This window comes from Seriola dumerili, unplaced genomic scaffold (assembly GCF_002260705.1).
Source record: "Seriola dumerili isolate Sdu_G_001 unplaced genomic scaffold, Sdu_1.0 BDQW01000017.1, whole genome shotgun sequence".
Classification (NCBI taxonomy): domain Eukaryota; kingdom Metazoa; phylum Chordata; class Actinopteri; order Carangiformes; family Carangidae; genus Seriola; species Seriola dumerili.
The window spans coordinates 10,623,964-10,644,423 of NW_019174272.1; the positions used below are offsets into that span (position 1 = coordinate 10,623,964).

Sequence of the window (20,460 nt, forward strand, 5' to 3'; positions counted from 1 at the left end):
GTGTTGGAAAGTAACTACGTACATGTACTCAAGTACTTGACTTTTGTACAGTTTTTAGGCCTTTGTATTTTACTCAAATATTTCCATTTTATACTTTATACTTCTACTCGACCACATGTCAGAGGAAACGACCAATTGTACCTTCGCTGCACTACAGTTATTATGATAACAGGTAGTTACTAATTACTTTTTTGAGATTAAGACTTGACATAGGAAAAGCTTGTGAAATACAATGTATTGTGAAAGATTAAACCAACTCCTTGAAAATTCACTGTCTGGCTCCCTAACATGTGTAATCAATCATCTCATGGCCCCTCAGATTTGTCCTGTGAGCTTTTAGGTTGGCTGCCACAGCACTAAACTAAATAAGTGTATACAAACTAGTTAAAACCAGCTCCATTTCAGCCAGACACAGCATTAAAATGCTGTTTCCTCTTTGATTCATTAATAACAATCTAATAATGACATATATGTTAATATAGCACTAATTGTGACTGTCTCTCTCTGGAGCAAATACAAGTACTGATAATACTTTACATGCATGATGCCTCACATTTCCCCCAGTTTACCACAGTCCATGAAAGCTGCAGAAAGTACATGAACTTTACATTATTGTAATACTGTGCTTAAGTTCAGTTTTGAGATACTTTATATACCTCTTCTCCCCTACATTTCAGAGGGAAACATTTCACTTTTTCACTCCGCTGCATATATTTGACATCTATAGTTTCACTGCAAATTAAGATTTTATAAAACTTAAATATATTTTTCCGGTTGCGTACTTTTCTCAAGTAAAATAGTGAATGCAGGATTTTACTTGAGTAATTGTAATTTTCTTTTAGTACTACTTGGATCTGAGTATTTCTTCCACCACTGCTTATTCAACTGTCTGTGCAGATCTAACAAAAATGTATGTGGAAAACGACAGAGAAAGTCAGACTTTTCTAGGCACAAGGTCGTATATACACTGAGTTGGCAGGTTATTGGGTACCTTTTGCTAAAACTAATGCAGTCTAATACAACTAATTTCTAATGTTCAGTTTTTGTGTTAAGAAGTGTTGATTCAATGATTATTTTGGAGGCTGCAGTCTGTGGTGCTGCACCACAGTTCTGGTCTGTTTTTTGGTTGTTATACCATAACTGCGAAAAGTGAAGCTCTGTAAACATAATCATGGTCCATCCTTCTCCATATTTGATATCTGCACATTGTTATGTTCTTAAGTCACTCTACAAAAGTTTTTTTAAATTGTTTTTATTTACATTTTCCTCTATTTTCTTCTATTTTGTATGTACATTGTCCTGTCAATTGTCAGTGTCCATGAAATAGCTCAACAAAACCTGAAATATATATAAAAAAGGTTGTTTAGTAGTGATGTGTTTAAATTTGCGAACTTTGTCTGACTTTTCCAGAATTATATAATGAATGTTTCTTTCAGTGATTTGTGAATTTTGCTGTAGACACTGAGAGTCTGTAGATCTGGTTGTGAAAGTTTCTAGAGTTGGTTTTGTATATGCAGCAGTCTGGGTCTCTCCTACTTGATATTTTCATCCTAATTACAGCAAATATCAAAGTAGAAATTTAATAATTCATAAAAAAGTAAGATTATGCAGTTGTTCATATAGTCTATATAATGGGGTAAGAACAATCACTAAATAAGTTATTATAATGCTTGCTGTACGTTATACTACTAGTATTTTATTGTCTTAGCTTTTAATACACTTAATGGAGTAAAAGCAAAATGAAGCTATTTCTCATATTGCCTGGTGTCACCTGGAGAGTATGAACACTGTGTCAGTATCTGTTGTTAATCATTACATGCTGTGATATAAATAGGAATTTACCTGACATGCAAATTCCTTTTTTTACTTGGAGTTGATGTTGAAATTAGCAGCGGCACTTGAATGCAGCACTCTTACTCCACACTGTGTTTTCCTTATCTCTGTCGTGCAACAGGGAAACTGTAAAACATGCACAACAGATAGACCACATGTTCAGTGAGAGTTTGGCAGTAGCCAGCTCTTTACAGTTCAAGTCATGATCTGTCATCTAGTCTGTTTCTAGCAGGCCTTTGCTAACTTACTTTAGAACATTGTGTGCTGTGTGGCCACTGAAGGGTGTTGCCCACTTAATGGGCTGTGCACAATTTTAAGAAGGTGACAGCTGGTCCACCCTTGTGAGAAATGTAGTATAATATTCATACAATATCCCCAAAGGGACCCAGTGTGTCTGTGGTACTCAATAGTAAACTTTTATAGTCCTTACTGCCCTTTGTTGTACTTTCTTATTTCCTGTCATATCATTTTTAATATGTTGTTTTTATAATTTTATAATATCCTTTGTTATAACTATAGTTGTTTTTCCATGAGAACAAAACAGCAGTACCCTTGTCCTGCAGTCCTTTGGGATAGTTACACATACAGTCTCTGCTGTGACGTGTGTTGGGTCACATGGTGACCAAAGCCTCTCTGTGAGTTTTCTGAAGGTGGACCGCTGCAGAACAGTTGGTCATCAGTTACTAAAAGCAACTGCGCCACACTGAAGACTACACAGTCTTTTTAATAAGAGCTGCTGTGTGTGTCCCCACCACCCTTATCAGAAGGGGCTGACAGGCAGACAACACAACTCTATTGTGGCTCAACTGCGTCACTCATATGAGCAATCAAAATTCTTTCCCGCAGTCTTCAGTTCAGTCACTGTGAATTAATATGCCAAACAAAACAGCTTCAGACAGACCTCATCATCGCCTCTGTTTATGGAAAGTGTCCAAACATAATTGAGAGATTGAGACATAAGAAGTTGCTGCATTAAAGGATGAAAAAAGAGGATGTTAACAAATGGAGGATCTAGATAAAAGAGGTCGTCAGAGGTTTGAAAGTAAAGAAATATCAGAAAGAGGAAGTAGGGTAATTCATGCATTTCATCCTTAACCCTAAACAGAAAGAAAATCACCTTGTTTATTTGGTTTTTGAAAGATCAAAAACCACAGAGCTTCATTTAGTTGGTTGAATGAAAACACTGGCGTAGATAAACCATTGTTGAAGCCGATTAGCTTAAATTGGATTAAACTCTCAATTTATGTCCATAAACTCACATTGCTCACCTTTGAAAGATTCTGCACCCATGTATTATTTTACAGAAAATGTTGTCACATATTGTTTAAAGGTTTAATTTCATGCCCTTTAAAGCAAGGGGATTCTGAGCAGTGAGTACAATAAGAAAAGACCACAATAGGGAAATTAAACTAAATACAGAAGCGGAACAGATTACATGTAAATGCAGTGGTAGGGAACATGTGAAATTAATTTCTCATGGCCTTTATATAGTTGGAATTGTTTGTTTAGTTATTTTAATGTAGAAAAAATTAATGTGGAAAATCCCAACCTTAAAGAAATATAATTTTATAATATAATTTTTTAGAATCTTTTTGGCCATATTTTTCACTAAGGGCATTGAGGACATTTTAACATAAATAGATAGATAGATAGATAGATAGATAGATAGATAGATAGATAGATAGATAGATAGATAGATAGATAGATAGATAGATAGATAGGTAGCTGAGGTGTTGTATAGCCTGATGGCAGTGGGAACAAAGGATCTCCTGACCCTCTCTGTTCTGCAGCGCAGTGAAATGAGACGTTTGCTGCAGCTGTAGCTGCTTCTCTGTCCTGGCCACCACTGACTAATAAAACATGTGAAGCGTTTCACTGCAGATGTCAAAGGACCTGAGCTTCCTGAGGAAAGAGAGCCGGTTCTTCCCCTTCAGGTAGAGGTGGTCTTGGAGGTGTTCAGAAGGAGGCAGTTCTTGTGGCTCCATTCACTGAAGGCCATTGTCAGATCCCTGTACTCCTACCCATTCCTGATACACACCACAATAGCTGTGTCATTCGTGTATTTCTGGATGTGGCAGGACTCAGAGTTGTATTTAAAGTTGGCCGTATACAGGGTGAACAGGAATAGAGCTAGAACAGTCCCCTGTGGAGCCCCAGTGATGCTCATCAAAGTCCCTGAGACACAGTTAACCAGCCTGACGTACTGTGGTCATCTTATAAGGTAATCCACAATACAGAACGTGAAGCAGGGATCCACCCCCATCCCTTCCAGCTTGTCTTTGAGAATGGGGGGTTGGATGGTGTGAAATGCACCTGAAAAATCAAAGAACATAATGTAACCTCATGTAACCACCTGGTTCAACCAAGTAACTGTAGGGAGTCTAGTGCATGTTCAACCTGTGACCGGTCTGTAGTCATTTATCTCAGCCGGTCGTCCTACTTTAGGTACCGGAACAAGACATGATGTTTTCCACAGGACCGGGAACCTCCCCGTTTTGAAGGCTTAAGATCCTCTGGAGAGGCTCAGAACAGTCCTTTAACAGCCTCGGACACACACCATCTGGGCCTGTTGCTTTTCCAGGACGTAGCCTCTTGAGCTCCACCCTCAGCTTCTCCACTGTAAAGGACAGGAGACTTGACCCCAGTGAGGAGGGAGTTGCAGCTGCAGTGTCAGGTTGTGAAGGAGATGCCATAGGAGAAGCTGCAGCTGAAGCAGTGGACATTGTTGACATTGTTTGCAGCATTTGGACGAAGTGGTGAAATTTCACATAAATAATAAACACTGTAGAGAAAGTGAGCTGCTGCATGAGTAAATACAACTGATAGCCTTCTAATGATTATCCTCTGTTAACAGCCTGATCCTGTAACTCTATTTACCATATGACACATGTCAGTCTATTTCTGTGGCATATTATCAGTTTACATTATAGTTACACTACTCTATGTGGCCAACTCACTACATCTACTACCACTATTACTCTTACTATTACTGCAATAATGTTAGTATAGCTTAATACTATAGTACAGGATATAATAATATAACATGCTCTAGAATGTTATATGGTGTTGTACATTATGATATAGCGGTGTAGTATAGTATTTTATTATAATAAACAACATTTTTACCATACTATACAATAATAGTGTAGTATAGAATAATATGTTATAGCATAGTAAAATATAGCATAGGTTTGTATAATATAGTCTAGTATACTCTATGGTAGTGTAGTGAAGTATAGTGTAGTTATATACAAGTAGTAGTGTAGTGTATGGTCCACTGTAGTATACTATAGTATAGCTTAGTGTAGTATGATACAGTGTAGTGTACAATGTCTCATATAGTCTAGTATAGTATAGTATAGTATAGTATTCTAATAGTATTTAAAATTGAATGGTACATTAGGATGATTCAGTGAGAAAATCAGCAACTTCAACCTGTATCAACTTCAAATATACCTCACATTCATTTTACTATTCATTCATTTCATTCTCTCTCTTTCAACTCTCTCTCTCTCTCTCTCTCTCTCTCTCTCTCTCTCTTTGTCTTTCTATCTTTCTTTAACTCTGTCTCAAAAACTTTCTTGACCCCTCCATGTTACTTGATGCACCTGTAAGTGGCAAATGAATAAATGCAAATATACCATCAGATCATAATTATTCTACATTATTCTAACTGAGGCAGCACATCAGATTTTGTCAGGTCAGAGCTGGCTGGGTCAGAGACGTGGTCAACAAAGGCCGTCTTCTGGGAAAAGCTCCACAAATACAAAGGCCATATTCAGTATGCTGACCACCCTCCCTTCGGATCATTGTCTACTACTCGTCCATGGATGGCAGACTCACATCCGCATGACTACAACAGCATGAGTCTAGGCTGATTTCCCATCAGTAACAAATGGCCTTTCAGTGGATTTTTTTTTTTTTTTTTTTTTTTTTTTTTTTTTTTTGTGCGTGTGTTTGTGTTTGTCTGAGATGCTGCTGTTCCAAAAACTCACCAGGACTTTTGTCATGGGGGTAAAACCTTAATAGCTAAGGCACCATTTGTTGACAAAACAGCACATTCACACTGATAAGTTACAGGGATTCACTGTGGTTGAGTCAACAGGAGAGGTGAACCTGTTACGACCTGTTCAACAGTCTACCTGAATGTTTGTTGAGTTCAGTAGTTCTTCTACAGGTTGTTTGGTTTCAGTGCAGTTTGAGATGTTTGGTGGGCATATGCAAGGTGGCTTTGGATCTTGAAAGATACTGAAAAAATACATTAATGGGATAGGTCCCCCTTATTTTCATCTATTTGATCATTTCGACCTAAAGTTTCATCTGTCCTTATTTGAGCACAGGTGTGTCCACAGTGAAAACATGCTGGCAACTGTTCTCACCAGCTGGGTGTGATTTGTTGTCCATTCCTTTTTTTCTTACTACATTCTTCACAGTGCCCAAACTTGTATGACCCACTTTTGTTTTATTGCTTGCAAAGTTAAATGTGTTGTTCTGCAAGGTGATTATAGCCTTTGAATAAACCAAACATAAAGCAAAAGTGTGAGAACATGTGCCATCATGCACTTTATAACTTTGCCAATTTGAACAACCATGGAAGCTTTTGGGAATTCCTTCTGATTTACTTCCTCAAGTCTCAGACCTCAGTTATACTCTCCATCACCATCTTGTGGCAATTCAACAAACAGCAAAGGAGTATGTAGTGGCTATTTGTCTTCAATCAAATCTTAAATTCAACATAAATTCAGTGGGCAACTGTGGCACCATGGGTATGTGGTTTACGCAGGCAAAAGACTTTGTCCAAACAAAGCCAATGTGTTTTCTTTGTGATTTATTAATCCAAACAAGCAAACAAACCAAGGAGCAAAGAGATTGTTTCCTGCTGCCTCTCCTGCTCTTGTAAGAAAAGCATGGGCCCGCCAAGGTGCATGCTGGTCCTAAACCAGTCTACCTACATAGATAACCTAATGCGCCCATAGTACTACCCAAAATAAACAAAATATTAGTCAACCAAACTAACTATGCTAGATAAGCAAATAATATAAAGAAACTAATGACTAACAAAACACTAAACAAATTAATTAATATAATCCAAACTCAAATAAATGAATCAACAAACAAACTAGTAAGCAGCTCTTACAGAGTGAAAGTATATACTACTGTACTATTTAATAAACAGTGGTTTTCAGAAAGTATCCAGACCCCTTCACTTTTTACTTTTTAATGGACACAACTGCCATTTTGTGCCATCAGTCCACACTCAATTACCAATAATGACAAAGTGAAACTTTTTATTAAAAATCCTAAACTCCTTTTTACAAAATAGCCTTAATCCAGTACTTTGTAGAAGCTCCTTTAACAGCAATTACAGCTTTGAGTCCTCCTGGGTAAAGTGTCTACAAACTTTGCACACCGGGATTTTGGCAGTTTATCTCATTCTTCTTCACAGATCCTCTCAGGCTCTGTCAGATATATCAGACTATTAAAATCATGAGTCTAAAGAAAAAGGCCTTGTGAATTTTGCAAATCAAACAGTTAAAGACACTGGAAAGGTTTCTGACACAGTGACAGACCTGCTCCAGCTGTGGCCTCACGTGGCATGGATCAGCTCAGTGTGTGAAAGGGTAATGCGACTGGTGTTAGTCCATGTCCATGTAAAACAGTGTTTGTACAGAAATCGCACACAGCTTTCATTTGTCCATGTTTGATTAAAAAGAAAGAACATGAATAACATAACATTTTTAAATTATATGCTGTGTCTGTGGAAACCTATTGGTTAACATGGGCCCAGCAGGGAGAATCATGGGGGGCTGTAACTGATCTCTCTGAAAGAGCCTGGTCGTCCAACACAAGAAGTGTGGGAACAAGCTCTTCACAGCTGACCCTGGTGATGTTTTTATGCACCCAAAGTACCAAAAAGCTGTGCCTGTTTTCTGTCGGTCAATCATCTCTTCAGTTAAATCTGCAGTTTCACAGAAGCAGGAACATGGTCTCTGAGCTCAGTTCAAAGCAAAGTCAAAATAATTATTAATTCTACAGACCATCTAGATTTGACCCTATGGCCCAAATCAAACTCTCCTGTGTATGTAAAGACATTGAACATGGTGGTGAATCAATAACCTCACATTTCCTACCAGCTCTCGGTTGAATATTTGAAGCTCAATAGCATTGACAGATAAATCTGACATCATCAAAAGGGCGCTGATTGCGTGACTTCACAATTATGCGATTTTATGCGAGCAACAGATTTTTTGTGCAAAACAGTTTCTTTAACTCTGATCTTGTCTTATTGACATTTGTACATTTAAAGAGTGTGTGATATTGACAGAGGAGTGTGTATCTCCCACCAATCGTTAAGGAGTAAATTACAACATTTAGAAAAATATAGCATACAACCTTTGACAATAAATGATTTGATAAATATAAAAAGAAATTTCTATGGATTGCTTCTGAACTTTTTGTAGATTTTCTGATTTAGTTTGGATTATTGTATTGATTATGTGCAAAACTGGTTCTATTCATTTTTGACTATTTACGGGCAATCTGTACCAATGGTTTTAAATCAGCCTCCATCTTATAGCCTGGTGGCACATGGTTCTGTGCTCAGTCCCTTATTATGTACAATTTATTAAACAATAACATTACTCCAACAGACTTGTGATATCCAGGTTTTGCAGATGACACATTTGGTTCCTCTCCAACTCAAGCCAGATTAAAGACGGCCATTAACGTTCTTCAGACATCTACACATAATCTTAAACTTGTACTCAGTGCTGCTTTACACTGAAAACCCACACTTCCATCTCAAATCTTTTTGCCATTCCCATACGTGTAATGGTAAATTCTGTAATTACAGTGTCAATATTTTGTAGGTGTGGGTAGAAAATTAACATGTAATTTGTTAAATCGTATATATAGTGAAAGTATATTTATTTGGTTCTGTGTTTTTTATCTGATGATATCACAGATTGTCAGATCCAGATTCAAACCATCAATTCAAAATAATTTAAAAAAGCCTTATGTTTTGCAGCAATAATAATATACATTATACTGTTCATGATGCCAAAGCGTATCATACATTTGAAAATATAGCATCATTTTAAGATACGGTAAAAGATAGCTGAATTTATTTTATTGCAATATTAACAGTTTCCCTCTTTTTTTTCAAATTTTCCTCTTTGTCTTTTTTACTCTATAACAATATTAGTGCCCATAATTATCAAATTAAATAAACTAAAAATACTTAATTTAATTTTAATTACTAAGTTGTTACCCCCAACCTCTTGTCTACTACCTTTGTCTTACAGTCTCTATTTGCCCTGATATTGGTGTCCTGTATGTATTTTATTGATACATGTATTTACAAGATAATTGCATTGTAAGTTACAGGCTGCATTTTAAAGTGTTCCCATGATTTCTATTAGCCACTGAATTACATTTACATAAGTCTCTGGTGAAGATTTAAATGTATTAGGGTCACAGAGATACATGCAATGAATTGAATGAATAGTACTTTTTGTTTTTGTTTTCCTTGTGCAATAGGAATGTTTGTTTATAATTTAGTTGTATTTGTAAGTATGCTATGTGTATTTTTGTTGGTTTATGGCTTGGAGGTCTCCGTGACTTTAGTAGGGATGACTCCGGTGGCCAGCAGGATGATGATGAGGAGGAGGATGATGAGGAGGACGACCACCACGACGACCACATTCAGCTTGACGTTTTTCCACCAGTAGGAGCAAGACACTTTCTGAGACTTGTACTTGAAGTGTTTAGCCTGAGCAGGGAGAGAGGCGAGACATACCCCTAAATCAGCATTTTGTGTATTCATGACACGCCGGTCCACACTTTTCTGAGATCCTAATCTCTAACAATACCTGAATCATGCGCTTTAATAATAGCTTGGTTCAGAAAACAGGAAGTTGTAAGCTGCTTTACATTCTCTAAGGATGTGACTGTAATGATGACAAGACCTGACTGAAAGAGACATATTTCCTGGAATGGGAAAACAAGAATAACAGGTAGAGCTAGTCACGGAAAGTGGTAACTGATGCTGAGCAACACAGCCTATGCAGTGACGCATTTGAACCTCAGACAAAAGGGTGCAGTAACTGTAACTGTCTTGAGTGCGGGATGGCCTCTACTGACTTTCTGTACTGGTTAAGCTGATGAGGATGAACTGAGATCTTACTTTAACAACCTTTTTATCTGACCTCACATCCCACTGTAAGTGCACAGTACATCCAAGATGCATTAGTGCAAGTGTATGAACAAAAATAACCCACAACACATGTCACTTTTACACAAACCATAGTCAAAGGAACTTCTGGAGACTTACCCCTTCTTCCATTTCCTCTGACCTGGTTACGAGGTTGACCACCTTTTCGTTTTTTTCAATGATTTTCTTCATATTTTCCTTCATCTGGTCTGTGACTACATTTATCTGATCCTTAAAGTCCTGCATCTTGTTCTGTGGTGCCGGCTCTGCTGCCATTCCTTCCTGCTCCTGGGAAGAGTGTGTTTATTCATTAGATGTAAGTACATTACATGCAAGAGTTTAACCATATTTTTAAGTTGCCACTTTTATTTCAAAATAACATTTAATTTCCAGCAATTGTCTCCGTACAACTATTGATGGTCCTGGATGATAGCTATGAAAAGTAAGTACATTTACACAAATACTGTACCTAAGAACTATTTTAAGAAATATTAGCATTTTGTGTCATTTCATACTTTTAGTCCTCTACTACCTCTGTTTGCCCTTTTTACTCTATAACATTCATTTGACAGTTACTTTGCAGATAAAGATTTAATTTGAAAATACAATCATCATGCATTGTTTTGTTATGGATAAAACTACACAACAGGATATAAAGTAGGTGAAATTTGAAAAGGTTAGATTCACTGAAGAAATTTCAAATGTTTGCTGGTGAAAATTTTAGATGCAAACACTATACACAAGTTAAAATGTCCTGCATGTGAGGTGTTTTACTGGCAGTTTAAGTTGAGGCACTAAAAGCATTTAATGTGTCACATGAAGTTGAAGCACTGAATGTGTTTGAAGTATCTGTTGAAGTGTAGGAGCTGAAAGCTCAGGAGTAAACCCTGCAGGCAGATGAATTGTCAGTTTCTATGTAAATACTTTAGGAAGTTGAAGTAACCGCTGAAGAGTTGAAAAGAGGTGAACCATCAGCTGAAGAGTAAGGGACCAGAGCAGCCGAAAAGTCAGGTGTTTGAACTGTCAGTTGAAGTGTAAGTAATAAAAGCAACTGTCATTAAGATAACAGCAGTCGAAATCTCAGTTGAAGTTCAAGTAAGACAGTGGAAGTGTGTACACTGTAGGTAGTTTGGGTGTCAGTTATTGTGAAAGCAGTGACAGCAGCTGAAATGTCAGTACCAGCTAAAGAATAAAAAATAGTTGCATGTCAGTTGATGTGTAGAGGCTGAAAGCTGTGTGAATATGATGTTAACGTATCAGTAATACACTGATTACATGACACATTTTCACTCATACAGGGCCAATTCTGCATAATGTCCTTTTACTATTTACATGTAAGAACATTTTGCTGATAATACTTTTGTTTCACTTCCAGGATCCACAAATTAAACCACAGACAACCATCTGATAAGATGTTTGCTTTTAGATGTTTTATTACAGAAAGTGTTTGAAACCCATGACCAAATTAGTCATGTCATTACTTACTTGTGGATGGAATTACAGGGAAAATAAATGATTTTTTTGCTGGGGAGCCCCAGGAGCCTCATCAAGGACCCCATTTTGAGAACCACTGCTCTAATTATGTTTTATTGCTACTTTTACTTAAGTAAATTGTAAAGTGAATTAAATTCTTCCTCTACCACAGTAACATTTCTGATAGATTTTGTCTGGTCAGCTGTGCAGCAGCAAGTTAGCTCTTGTCAGGGGTATAAATTACATGTTGAATACAGTTGCTGATTAATCCTGATCCTTGGTTTAACCTTTGATACTTCTTAGGAAGGGGATTGGATTTTAGGAGATTCACTTTAAGTCTTTGGATAGGGCCATCTTCTTGAAGACATGTGGAGTACCTCAAGGCACAGTGATTGCATCACTTTCTTTTTCTTTGTAAACGCTACCTCTAAATCACATAATGATTTTTAATTTTTAATTCCTTATAAATGTGCACACAACCTTCTTTATCCATACCAGCTGCACACCTCTGGCATCAAGGCAAACTTTAACATACTTTAACATAGTTGTGTATGATTAGTCTTGAAGCTAACAATGCTTTTGATGTCTTGCCACTTTGAACCTATGTATTTATTAGATAGATTTAACTTATTTCACTTGTTTTATTACAGCTTACCGGACTAGTTATTTTTTAAATCATGTAATGGAACTGAATGAACGTTGAACGTGAACAGGATAAGGCTGAGATGAAGCCAAAATGAGAAGAGGAACATATTAAACGAAATAACTAACAATATGATGTCAAGCAAGTTTCCCCAGATTAGGAGAACTTTAATCTGTTCTGTGAGTAAAAAGGCAACACACAAGGGCCAGGATAGTAAATGAACAAAACAACAGCCTGCGTAACTACAGATTGGTGAGAACCCTGGAACAGGATATTTAGAGAGTAGTTTGACCTCAGAGTAATTAATATCCTGACAGGTTTCCCATTCACCTTTGCCCTCAGAGCCACAAGAGGAAGCCAGCATCTCAGGAACAGGAAACCCACAGTTAAAGAAAAACAAGCACACTCAGCATCTTGATTTGGTTCATAATCATAGCTATTATCAATAGTTGTACCATGTAATAGAGTTCAGTCAGAGTGGGTTAAGACCATGTGTGATGGTTATATAAATTTTAATTAAGTACATTTACTGACAAACTTTATTTTATTTATCTCCTGGATCATGATTTCCCATTTTAAAAAGTAGACATTACAGTTGACAGCTGTCTTCCCACTATTACCTGCCCACAGATTATGAAGGATTATAATTCACAGTCTATTGTTCCTCTCTCTCTCCATCTCTCATAATAAAGCATTTATCCTTTTAAATATTAAGCTGCTATTCACTTACCATGTCTTCCCCGTCTCCTGATGTGTTTGTTCCAAGTCTGTCATATGGCCAGTGTATTTAAACCTGAATTACTGGAGTAACAGAACTATCATCAGTGGTGATGTCATCAGCCTTTCTCTCCATAAGTGATTTAGGTTAGGATTCAACACTCACTGATCTGCTTTAACAGGGAATACATCCCATTAAATCATTAATGATAATATGTCATGGGACCTTTGCATTCACTAAGAACAGGAAAAACAATGATTTCATCTTGGGAGTGTTCATTATTCCACTATAGCCATAGTGCTAACTCCAGATAAACAGTCTAAATGAGCTACTTTTGGTGTGTTATCTATAAGTAAGTGAAACCAGATACAAACTGTATAGCTCCTATAGAATGAGCTGAATCAATTGTATTGGTCTTTAAGTTGATGTAACTGCCATCATGTATGCCGGTGCATGTATGTAGTTCTTTTCACCACTCTGGGATTTTGTCAGAGCCCAAAATTCCTGATATCTCTGACTCAGCCAACATCAAGGGTGACTCCTACTTGGGTTTAAACTGAATATGATGTGAACGTGGCCCTTTTGCTGCAGATATTCTTTGTACCTTTTCATTTCTCACATTGTTTTATTGTCTTATTGTTTGTTTTTCATATGGGTACCAGGACTCCCTGGAAAACAGCTTGATACTGAGTGAATGACTCTGTTTAAATGAAAGTAAATCAAACTGAAAATCCCAAACTGCAGTTGTTGGACTTTGTGATCTCTGATTATGTTGCGCTCACTGTAATCCCTCAAAGTTTACAGTTACAAAAGGTGATCACATGACCATCCTGACTAATGCTGCTCCCTGGATGTTGGTTTGACAGGTGTGAGCTTTTATTAGGCAGGTAAGGTTTAATTAAAGATGTATCAGGATGCATTATGGGAAGTGCAGGATGCATTGTTTTTGGATATTGACCCATATTAGGGAATGAAAGTCAGAATATTCCAGTTTCTGCTCTTGAAGTAACTTAATGGAAGTGCAATACTTAATTGCAGTGTCCCTTTAAAAAGATGATATGGTCCTTCAGATATATATATATATATATATATATATATATAGTGTCTATAAACTAAATGAACAATGTTGTATTTTACTTGAGGTGTATCTTTCAGTATTTTTATAGCAGTGGTGGAACTTTGACACAGCTTAGACATGAATTGGCTTCTTCTCTATGTGGCTCAAAAGGCTCTGATCAGATTGCGACTTCAAATTGTTTTATTTTGAAATATAGCAATCACTTATCACGTGTTCTCAGAATCAACTGCATTGCTTAACAAAAGATAAGCATTCCTCATGTCTTAGGGTATCTGTCTCCATCTTGTGGCAATTCAACAAACAGCAATGGCAGGGGAAACCATGACAAGAGAGCCGGAGTAAATACTATTTATTTCATATCAGACCATTAAAACCATTCAATGTCACAAGTCATCGGTATAAGATGCACAGTTAATGACACTGTAAAAAGCCTTCAGTGGTGACAAGGCCTTACGAAGAGAAATATGATTGCGTCGCGTACAGCATTGATCAGGCCAGTGTCAGTGCGTTAAAAAGACAATGAGAGGAGGACGACTGCATCCCAGAAGCATAAAATAACACTTTGAAGAACTTGTTCCAACACAGCCTCCTGTTTATACCTACCTCTAGAAAATGATTGAAAAGCAGAGTAACTGAACTGTATTATATCAATTATATTATGATTAATCAGTATTTGTTTATACAGAAATCACACGCTTTCATTGGCCCATTTTTGATAAAAAAAAAGAAGAAAAAAGAATGAACATGAGTAACATAAAGCATTAAATAAATAGCCTCTAAGGAACAGATACTTTCATTAACACATTGGTTAAAGGCTGTTGCAAATATACACTAAGGTGAGAATATGTTGACTATATACAGTTGATAATTGTTTTCATTTTGACCTCTTTGAAGCTGAACTGCTACTGTAACAGCAAAGCAAGATGGGAGGTGAAACACACGAGACTTGTATTCTGAAAAATGCACGCTACGTGTTTTGGAAGATTATTTTCTAGTTGTAAGATGCTGAGGGTGTGGAGGCTTTTTGGTTGACATGGGCCCAGCAGGGGGAGCCACGGAGGGGGTGTGTAAATTATCTCTCTCAGCTGGCTGGCTGGAGGAGCCGGATCCTCCAACACTAGAGCAGACCTTTAACAGCTCACCCTGGTGCTTTCTTTTATTATATCAGTTCCCAAAGCCCTAAGTTCAAACTGCAATATTTCTAATACACAGAGAGGAAAAGAACTAACATGATCAGTTAAAAAAGGCTGATGATACTGCACAGCACAAATGTACTTATCTACAATTTCTTCTCCTCTAAAAGGACCACTCATTTCCGCCGAGCAGAAAAACCACTAAATGCTGCATTGCTTTTCAACTGAAGGTATCATCTTCACTTTCATGACCCAAATTAAACTGATGTGCATTTACAGATAAACTCCTAGAGATTCTGTGCAGTAGCTACTGCTGGTGTTTTCAATCCCAACACACTTCAAAATATTTCACAATGAAGTAATTTTTGTCCTTTGTGCAGAAAAACTGTTTTGCAACTTTGACTGTTTACAAGAAACATCTCCTCAAACACCAGTTAAGGAGCTAAAGGACTAACGCAGTGCGAAGTGTATACATTCAATAAACTATCTTTTTCTAGATGTATGAATACAAAGAAGCTGTAAGCACTTTAAAAGGAATTCGCCCCAAATCATAACATACAAATCCAACCTACGACGCAGCTTTTCATTAAACATATTGTGACCTAAATATCTTATAGATTTGTGCTTGGTGCATTTCTCCAATGTCAAAAATTTCTTTTAGACATGTAATTTTTTGTCTTTTAAACTATACAAACCGTCCTTTGTAGTGCACATAAGCGACAAACATGATATCTAGAAAGAGACTGGAGGAATCCACATTATTCATTATTTCCATCTACACATATTAAAGTGACTTCCTCTTTCCCAGGATGAAATAACCCCTGGTGGTGAAACAGTTTAAAATAATGCCGATGGTGGTGTTATAGAGCGTCCTTTGAGAACAGTGACGAGTGTTTTTTCTGCTGTCGGATGAAGACCTCAGACCTTACAGAGAATTCTCTTTAATTTTGTACAAATTCAATGTATGGAAATGTGTTTTTGGAAAGTTTCAAAAAGGTTTATGTGTCATTGAAGTTCCTTAAACCAAAGAATGAAATCCTTGAATTTCAATACAAGCATGAAAGTTTCCGGTAAGTTGTAAAGGTTTCACCAGACAGCAGTGATTTGCTTGAGTCTATATATTACTTTTTATACTGTGCAACAGGGATGCGATTGTTTATGTATGTACATATGTGTGTGTGTGTGTTTGTGTTTATGGATTTTTGGTGGGATTGACTATAGGAGGCACGGGAGCACTGACGGGGATGACTCCAGTGGCCAGCAGGATGATGATGAGGACAATGATGAGGACGACCACCACGATGACCACGATCAGCTTCACATTCTTCCACCAGTAGGAGCGAGCCACTTTCTGAGACGTCTGCTTGAAGTGCTGAGCCTGAGCAGGGAGAGAGAGAGAGAGGGGAGAGAGAGAGAGAGGTGGTGTTGGTATCAAGAAAGGCGCAGCAATGCACGTGTGTCGCAGAATGAATGGGCCGAGATCAACGCACAGATAATAGCCCCTTTTTCCACGGAAGATAGTTTGACATGGTACACGCCATCATCACATAAAAATGGTTTCACTGCCATGACTTCCTGACACGATTAAAACAGAGAAGATTTTTACACAACTCAAAGCAAAGGAATAAACTCCTGTGGTGAGACTGACCCCTGCTTGCAGGTCCTCTGACTTGCCCATGAGGTCGTCGAGTCTCTCCCCTCGGGCCAGGATCCGGTCCACATTCTGCGTCATGATGTTTTTAACTCCATCTACCTGATCCTTCAAGGTCTGCACCTTGTCCTGCGGTTCTGGCGCTGCCGCCACTCCTCCCCGCTCCTTGGATTGGACAGAAAAGTCATTTTAGAAAATGAGTTGAGGAACAATGTATAAGACATGTCCAAACTTTATCTTGTAGTTTTTAAATCAGTGTATAAGAGCCACTGTGGAATCTAGCTGACAAAAAAAATGATTGGATGTTTGTAGCAAAAAAATTTACTGTGTTTTAGGGATTAGAAATCTGCCACTTTAAGTTAAAATAACCTTTACATTACATACAAACTCTAAGTAAAACTGTGGGCCAGGGCATCTCTATAGCACCACAACGCAAAAATGAACAACACTATTAAGTTGCATTGTGTAAAATGTAGGATCTACTTTTTTGGAACATGACTCACACTCACTGCTTTAAATTTGACCATTAAAAAAAATCTGTCTCTCGTGAGTCCCAAAACTTTATGTAGATGCAATACCCGATCACTGGAGAACCCTTTTCAGGTTTGGCATTGCCTTTGCAAATATGTCTGTTTGAAGTTAGACATCATGATGAATGTGTGCAGAGGTGACTAGATTTCTACTGTCACGGCACCATGAGCTGACTCATGAAAAATGGCCAAAGCAGTATCTCTTCATCTGACACATTCTTTTATTTCCTCCTACTTTTTTATCCCATTGGCTGGGATCATCTGTCTAACGCCAGTACTTTCAGACAGCTGGCGGTGGCTTGGAGAGTCCCTTCAGTCCCTAGGGCTGTTGCATGTGACACCACCGCCTGCTGGCTATCAAAACGATTGTTTTTACATTTCTGGGAACGGCTGCTTGTCTGCATTCAACAGGAAGATAAGCTGTGATCGCACACAGCCACAAAAGTAAAATGTAAAACACAGTGTGTGTGTGTGTGTGTGTGTGTGTGTGTGTGTGTGTGTGTGTGTGTGTGTGTGTACATACAGTAACTTAACAGCTCCATGAGCCAGCAGCAGACCGTAAACAAACCTGTCTCTAAGAAACAGAGCAGGTTTTGCTGCGTCATCTGCTGTCTCTCCTGTTACCCTCCCTTCTCTGAATTCCCTCCTTCCTTCATTCCAGTGTTTCTTTCTTTCTTTTTTTGGTCGATTATCTCCCCTCATTCTCTGTTCTCTTCTTTATTCTGTTAATTCGTCATTTTCTTAACTTCCCTTAGGAGCTGTTGGTCTATCCAGTGTCATCTAATTCACCTCTCAAAACAAAACTTTTACAGACTTCCCTCTATGTAGCTGGTTTTGATCATGTACAATTTGTGTCATTACTTTTGTGTTTAATTTGAAATATCTATGTTCTTCATCTCCACTTAATACATGCAGATATTTCTGCACTCTTTCCAGATGCTTTGCTCCTGTTTTCCACTCTTAATAACCTGCCATATACACCAGGTTCACCCTCTTTCCCTGTCTCCTGTACCGGTGCTAGTAGTTCTGACGAATGGCAGCCAGCTATCAAGTATCAACATTCAGAGAAAGAGAGCCAGTACATGATGTTCATGCACTGACGGCTACATACAGTATCCTTTTCAACTATTTCAACTGTTGAAAGACGTCATCCAAAAATGTCTCTGCCATTCATGGAAAGTGACTTTGGTCTTCCAATAAAACTTGACAACTCAAACAAAAGGCTGACAGTTCAGGTACAATGTAAATATGTAGCTAATGCATGAGGAAAAAGGATGATACACAAGGATGTGCTCTCTAAAATGCGAGTGTGAGAAATGAAATCTTTGCCGTGGAAATGTCTGACTGCAGTTGTATATGCAAAACATGGATTAAATTTGAATTGTTAGACCACATGAAATCCTCCCTGCTCATATCATCTAGTCAAATGTGACATTTCCATAATCTGTGAATACACACATTGAGGCTGGAATTGACCACATGCTGACACTGGACAGTTAGTTACCCTAATACATGCTGCAGGCTACAGGAAAACACTGTTTGTTGGTTTAGCTCTTGCCCTCAACACAGCTGAGTCAGTGTAGCTAGAGTGCAAAGGTTTTCCGAGGACCTTGACAGAGAAGAAAGTCAATGGTTCAAAACCACAGAAGTAACAGTTCAGACTGTTCAGCAGAGGAAGCAAGACCCGCGATGGATGAGCCTTTGTTACTGAGAACTGCCCGAGAAGATCTGTGTTAGATATAAGTTGAAAAACTAAGCTTATAGCTGTTTATAGCACAGTAGTGAGAGAACGCGGAAAGAAAGAAAGAAGAAAGAGGTTTATGTTAAAATAACATTAGTAATAATAGTCCTTCGTTTTACTCCTTTAAGATTCTGGGGCTTCATGGGAGACTTTCAAGGATCTTGAGCTCTGATTGGTGAAGCCCAGTTGAAAATGTTTCCAAATTCAAACTTGATCCACAAGGTTTTACATTAGGTACAAATCATTTTCTGATTCACAATCTATAGAAAACAAGACTTCATTTGATAACATGATCACATGACAACGGCTTCTCTTAGCACAGTGTTATTCATACACAATATTATCTCCAGTTTGTGCCTTCCGTGTTAGTAGAAAAGCATGCGTTGAGACAAACAGGGGCTAACAAAATAAAAGTTCAAGCTGTAAAGGTTGAAACTGAACTCATTGAAAAATGATGCACGGTGGATATAAGACAATAGATAATAAGAAGGGTTTTTCAGAGAGAAATGTGGCAATGTAGAGATGTCATGAGCCTCACTGTGCCGGGGTGTGATCTCAATCAGCAGGCCAGGTAAATAAGAGTAAAATCGCTCCATCTTTAAGTGGCGTTTGGCTGCAGGCACCAGGCTCAACCGACAGTGAAGAAGTGAGTCGTACTTTTGAAATATGTGCAGAAAACATGTTTTATCAGTTAGTGAATGGAATAAAAATGTGTAGATACATAATATGAGAGAACGGGTTACGTTTAAGTGTCTTAGCTTGAAGTGAAAAGAAACATTGGTTTAATCATAGACTGCTTGGTCCCAGCAGTTGGTGTCAATTAGGCCATTTTGTCAGGCTACTCTTCGACTTCCTTTCTCGACAACGAAAAAGTTAACACGCTGACTTTACTAATGTTCAGACCTGTTCCAACAGTTTTATATCAAAAGTAACTTATTTAATCGGGAAATACACCTGTTGCACGTCTTGTCTGACGTTAAACATGGTGACGGCGGAAAGGCTTTCTAAAAAAACAAAAACACAAGCTTCAACCATTATCACCTACCGGATCAATGTCCATCTTGTCGGAAACAATGCCCTAGAACCGCAACCCGATGGATCAACGTAGTTTTAAGTTGACGCTATTTTTAAAACCTTTTTAAAACCTTTTAAAGAACTTGAAAGTTAGATGCTCCACCGAAGCGACTATGTTTCCTCTTCTGTTTAACTTCCTGGTTGTTTTTTTCCTTCAAACTGAATTCCGTGAGGTTCAAGTGTCAAGTCGACCATTACATAGCCACAGCTTCCTAAATATATTTTCAAAATAAAGCACCCTTCGTAGCTTTTTTGAGGAGCGTACCAGGTTGGCACAATTAGCCAAAAGCCCCAAAGTATAAGTGAAAATTAAACACTCGTATATAGTCATATTATAATAATATCCACTTTATAGAATATGTATCAACGCTGCA

At 37.9% G+C, this 20,460-nt stretch overlaps 2 protein-coding genes across 2 annotated transcripts; both read right to left on the reverse strand.

The window, feature by feature from the left end:
- Positions 1-8,969: 8,969 nt before the first annotated feature.
- LOC111228410 (vesicle-associated membrane protein 8-like) lies at positions 8,970-13,596 on the reverse strand. Its single transcript, XM_022754272.1, has 3 exons — positions 12,892-13,596; positions 10,166-10,333; positions 8,970-9,604 (listed from the first exon to the last, which is right to left on the reverse strand). The coding sequence occupies exons 1-3, from the start codon at positions 12,892-12,894 to the stop codon at positions 9,431-9,433; spliced, it is 345 nt and encodes a 114-aa protein (XP_022609993.1). The 5' UTR covers positions 12,895-13,596; the 3' UTR covers positions 8,970-9,430.
- Positions 13,597-14,291: 695 nt separating this feature from the next.
- On the reverse strand, positions 14,292-20,261 carry LOC111228418 (vesicle-associated membrane protein 8-like). The gene is made up of 3 exons (XM_022754284.1): positions 20,058-20,261; positions 16,739-16,906; positions 14,292-16,468 (listed from the first exon to the last, which is right to left on the reverse strand). The coding sequence occupies exons 1-3, from the start codon at positions 20,070-20,072 to the stop codon at positions 16,283-16,285; spliced, it is 369 nt and encodes a 122-aa protein (XP_022610005.1). The 5' UTR covers positions 20,073-20,261; the 3' UTR covers positions 14,292-16,282.
- Positions 20,262-20,460: the final 199 nt, after the last annotated feature.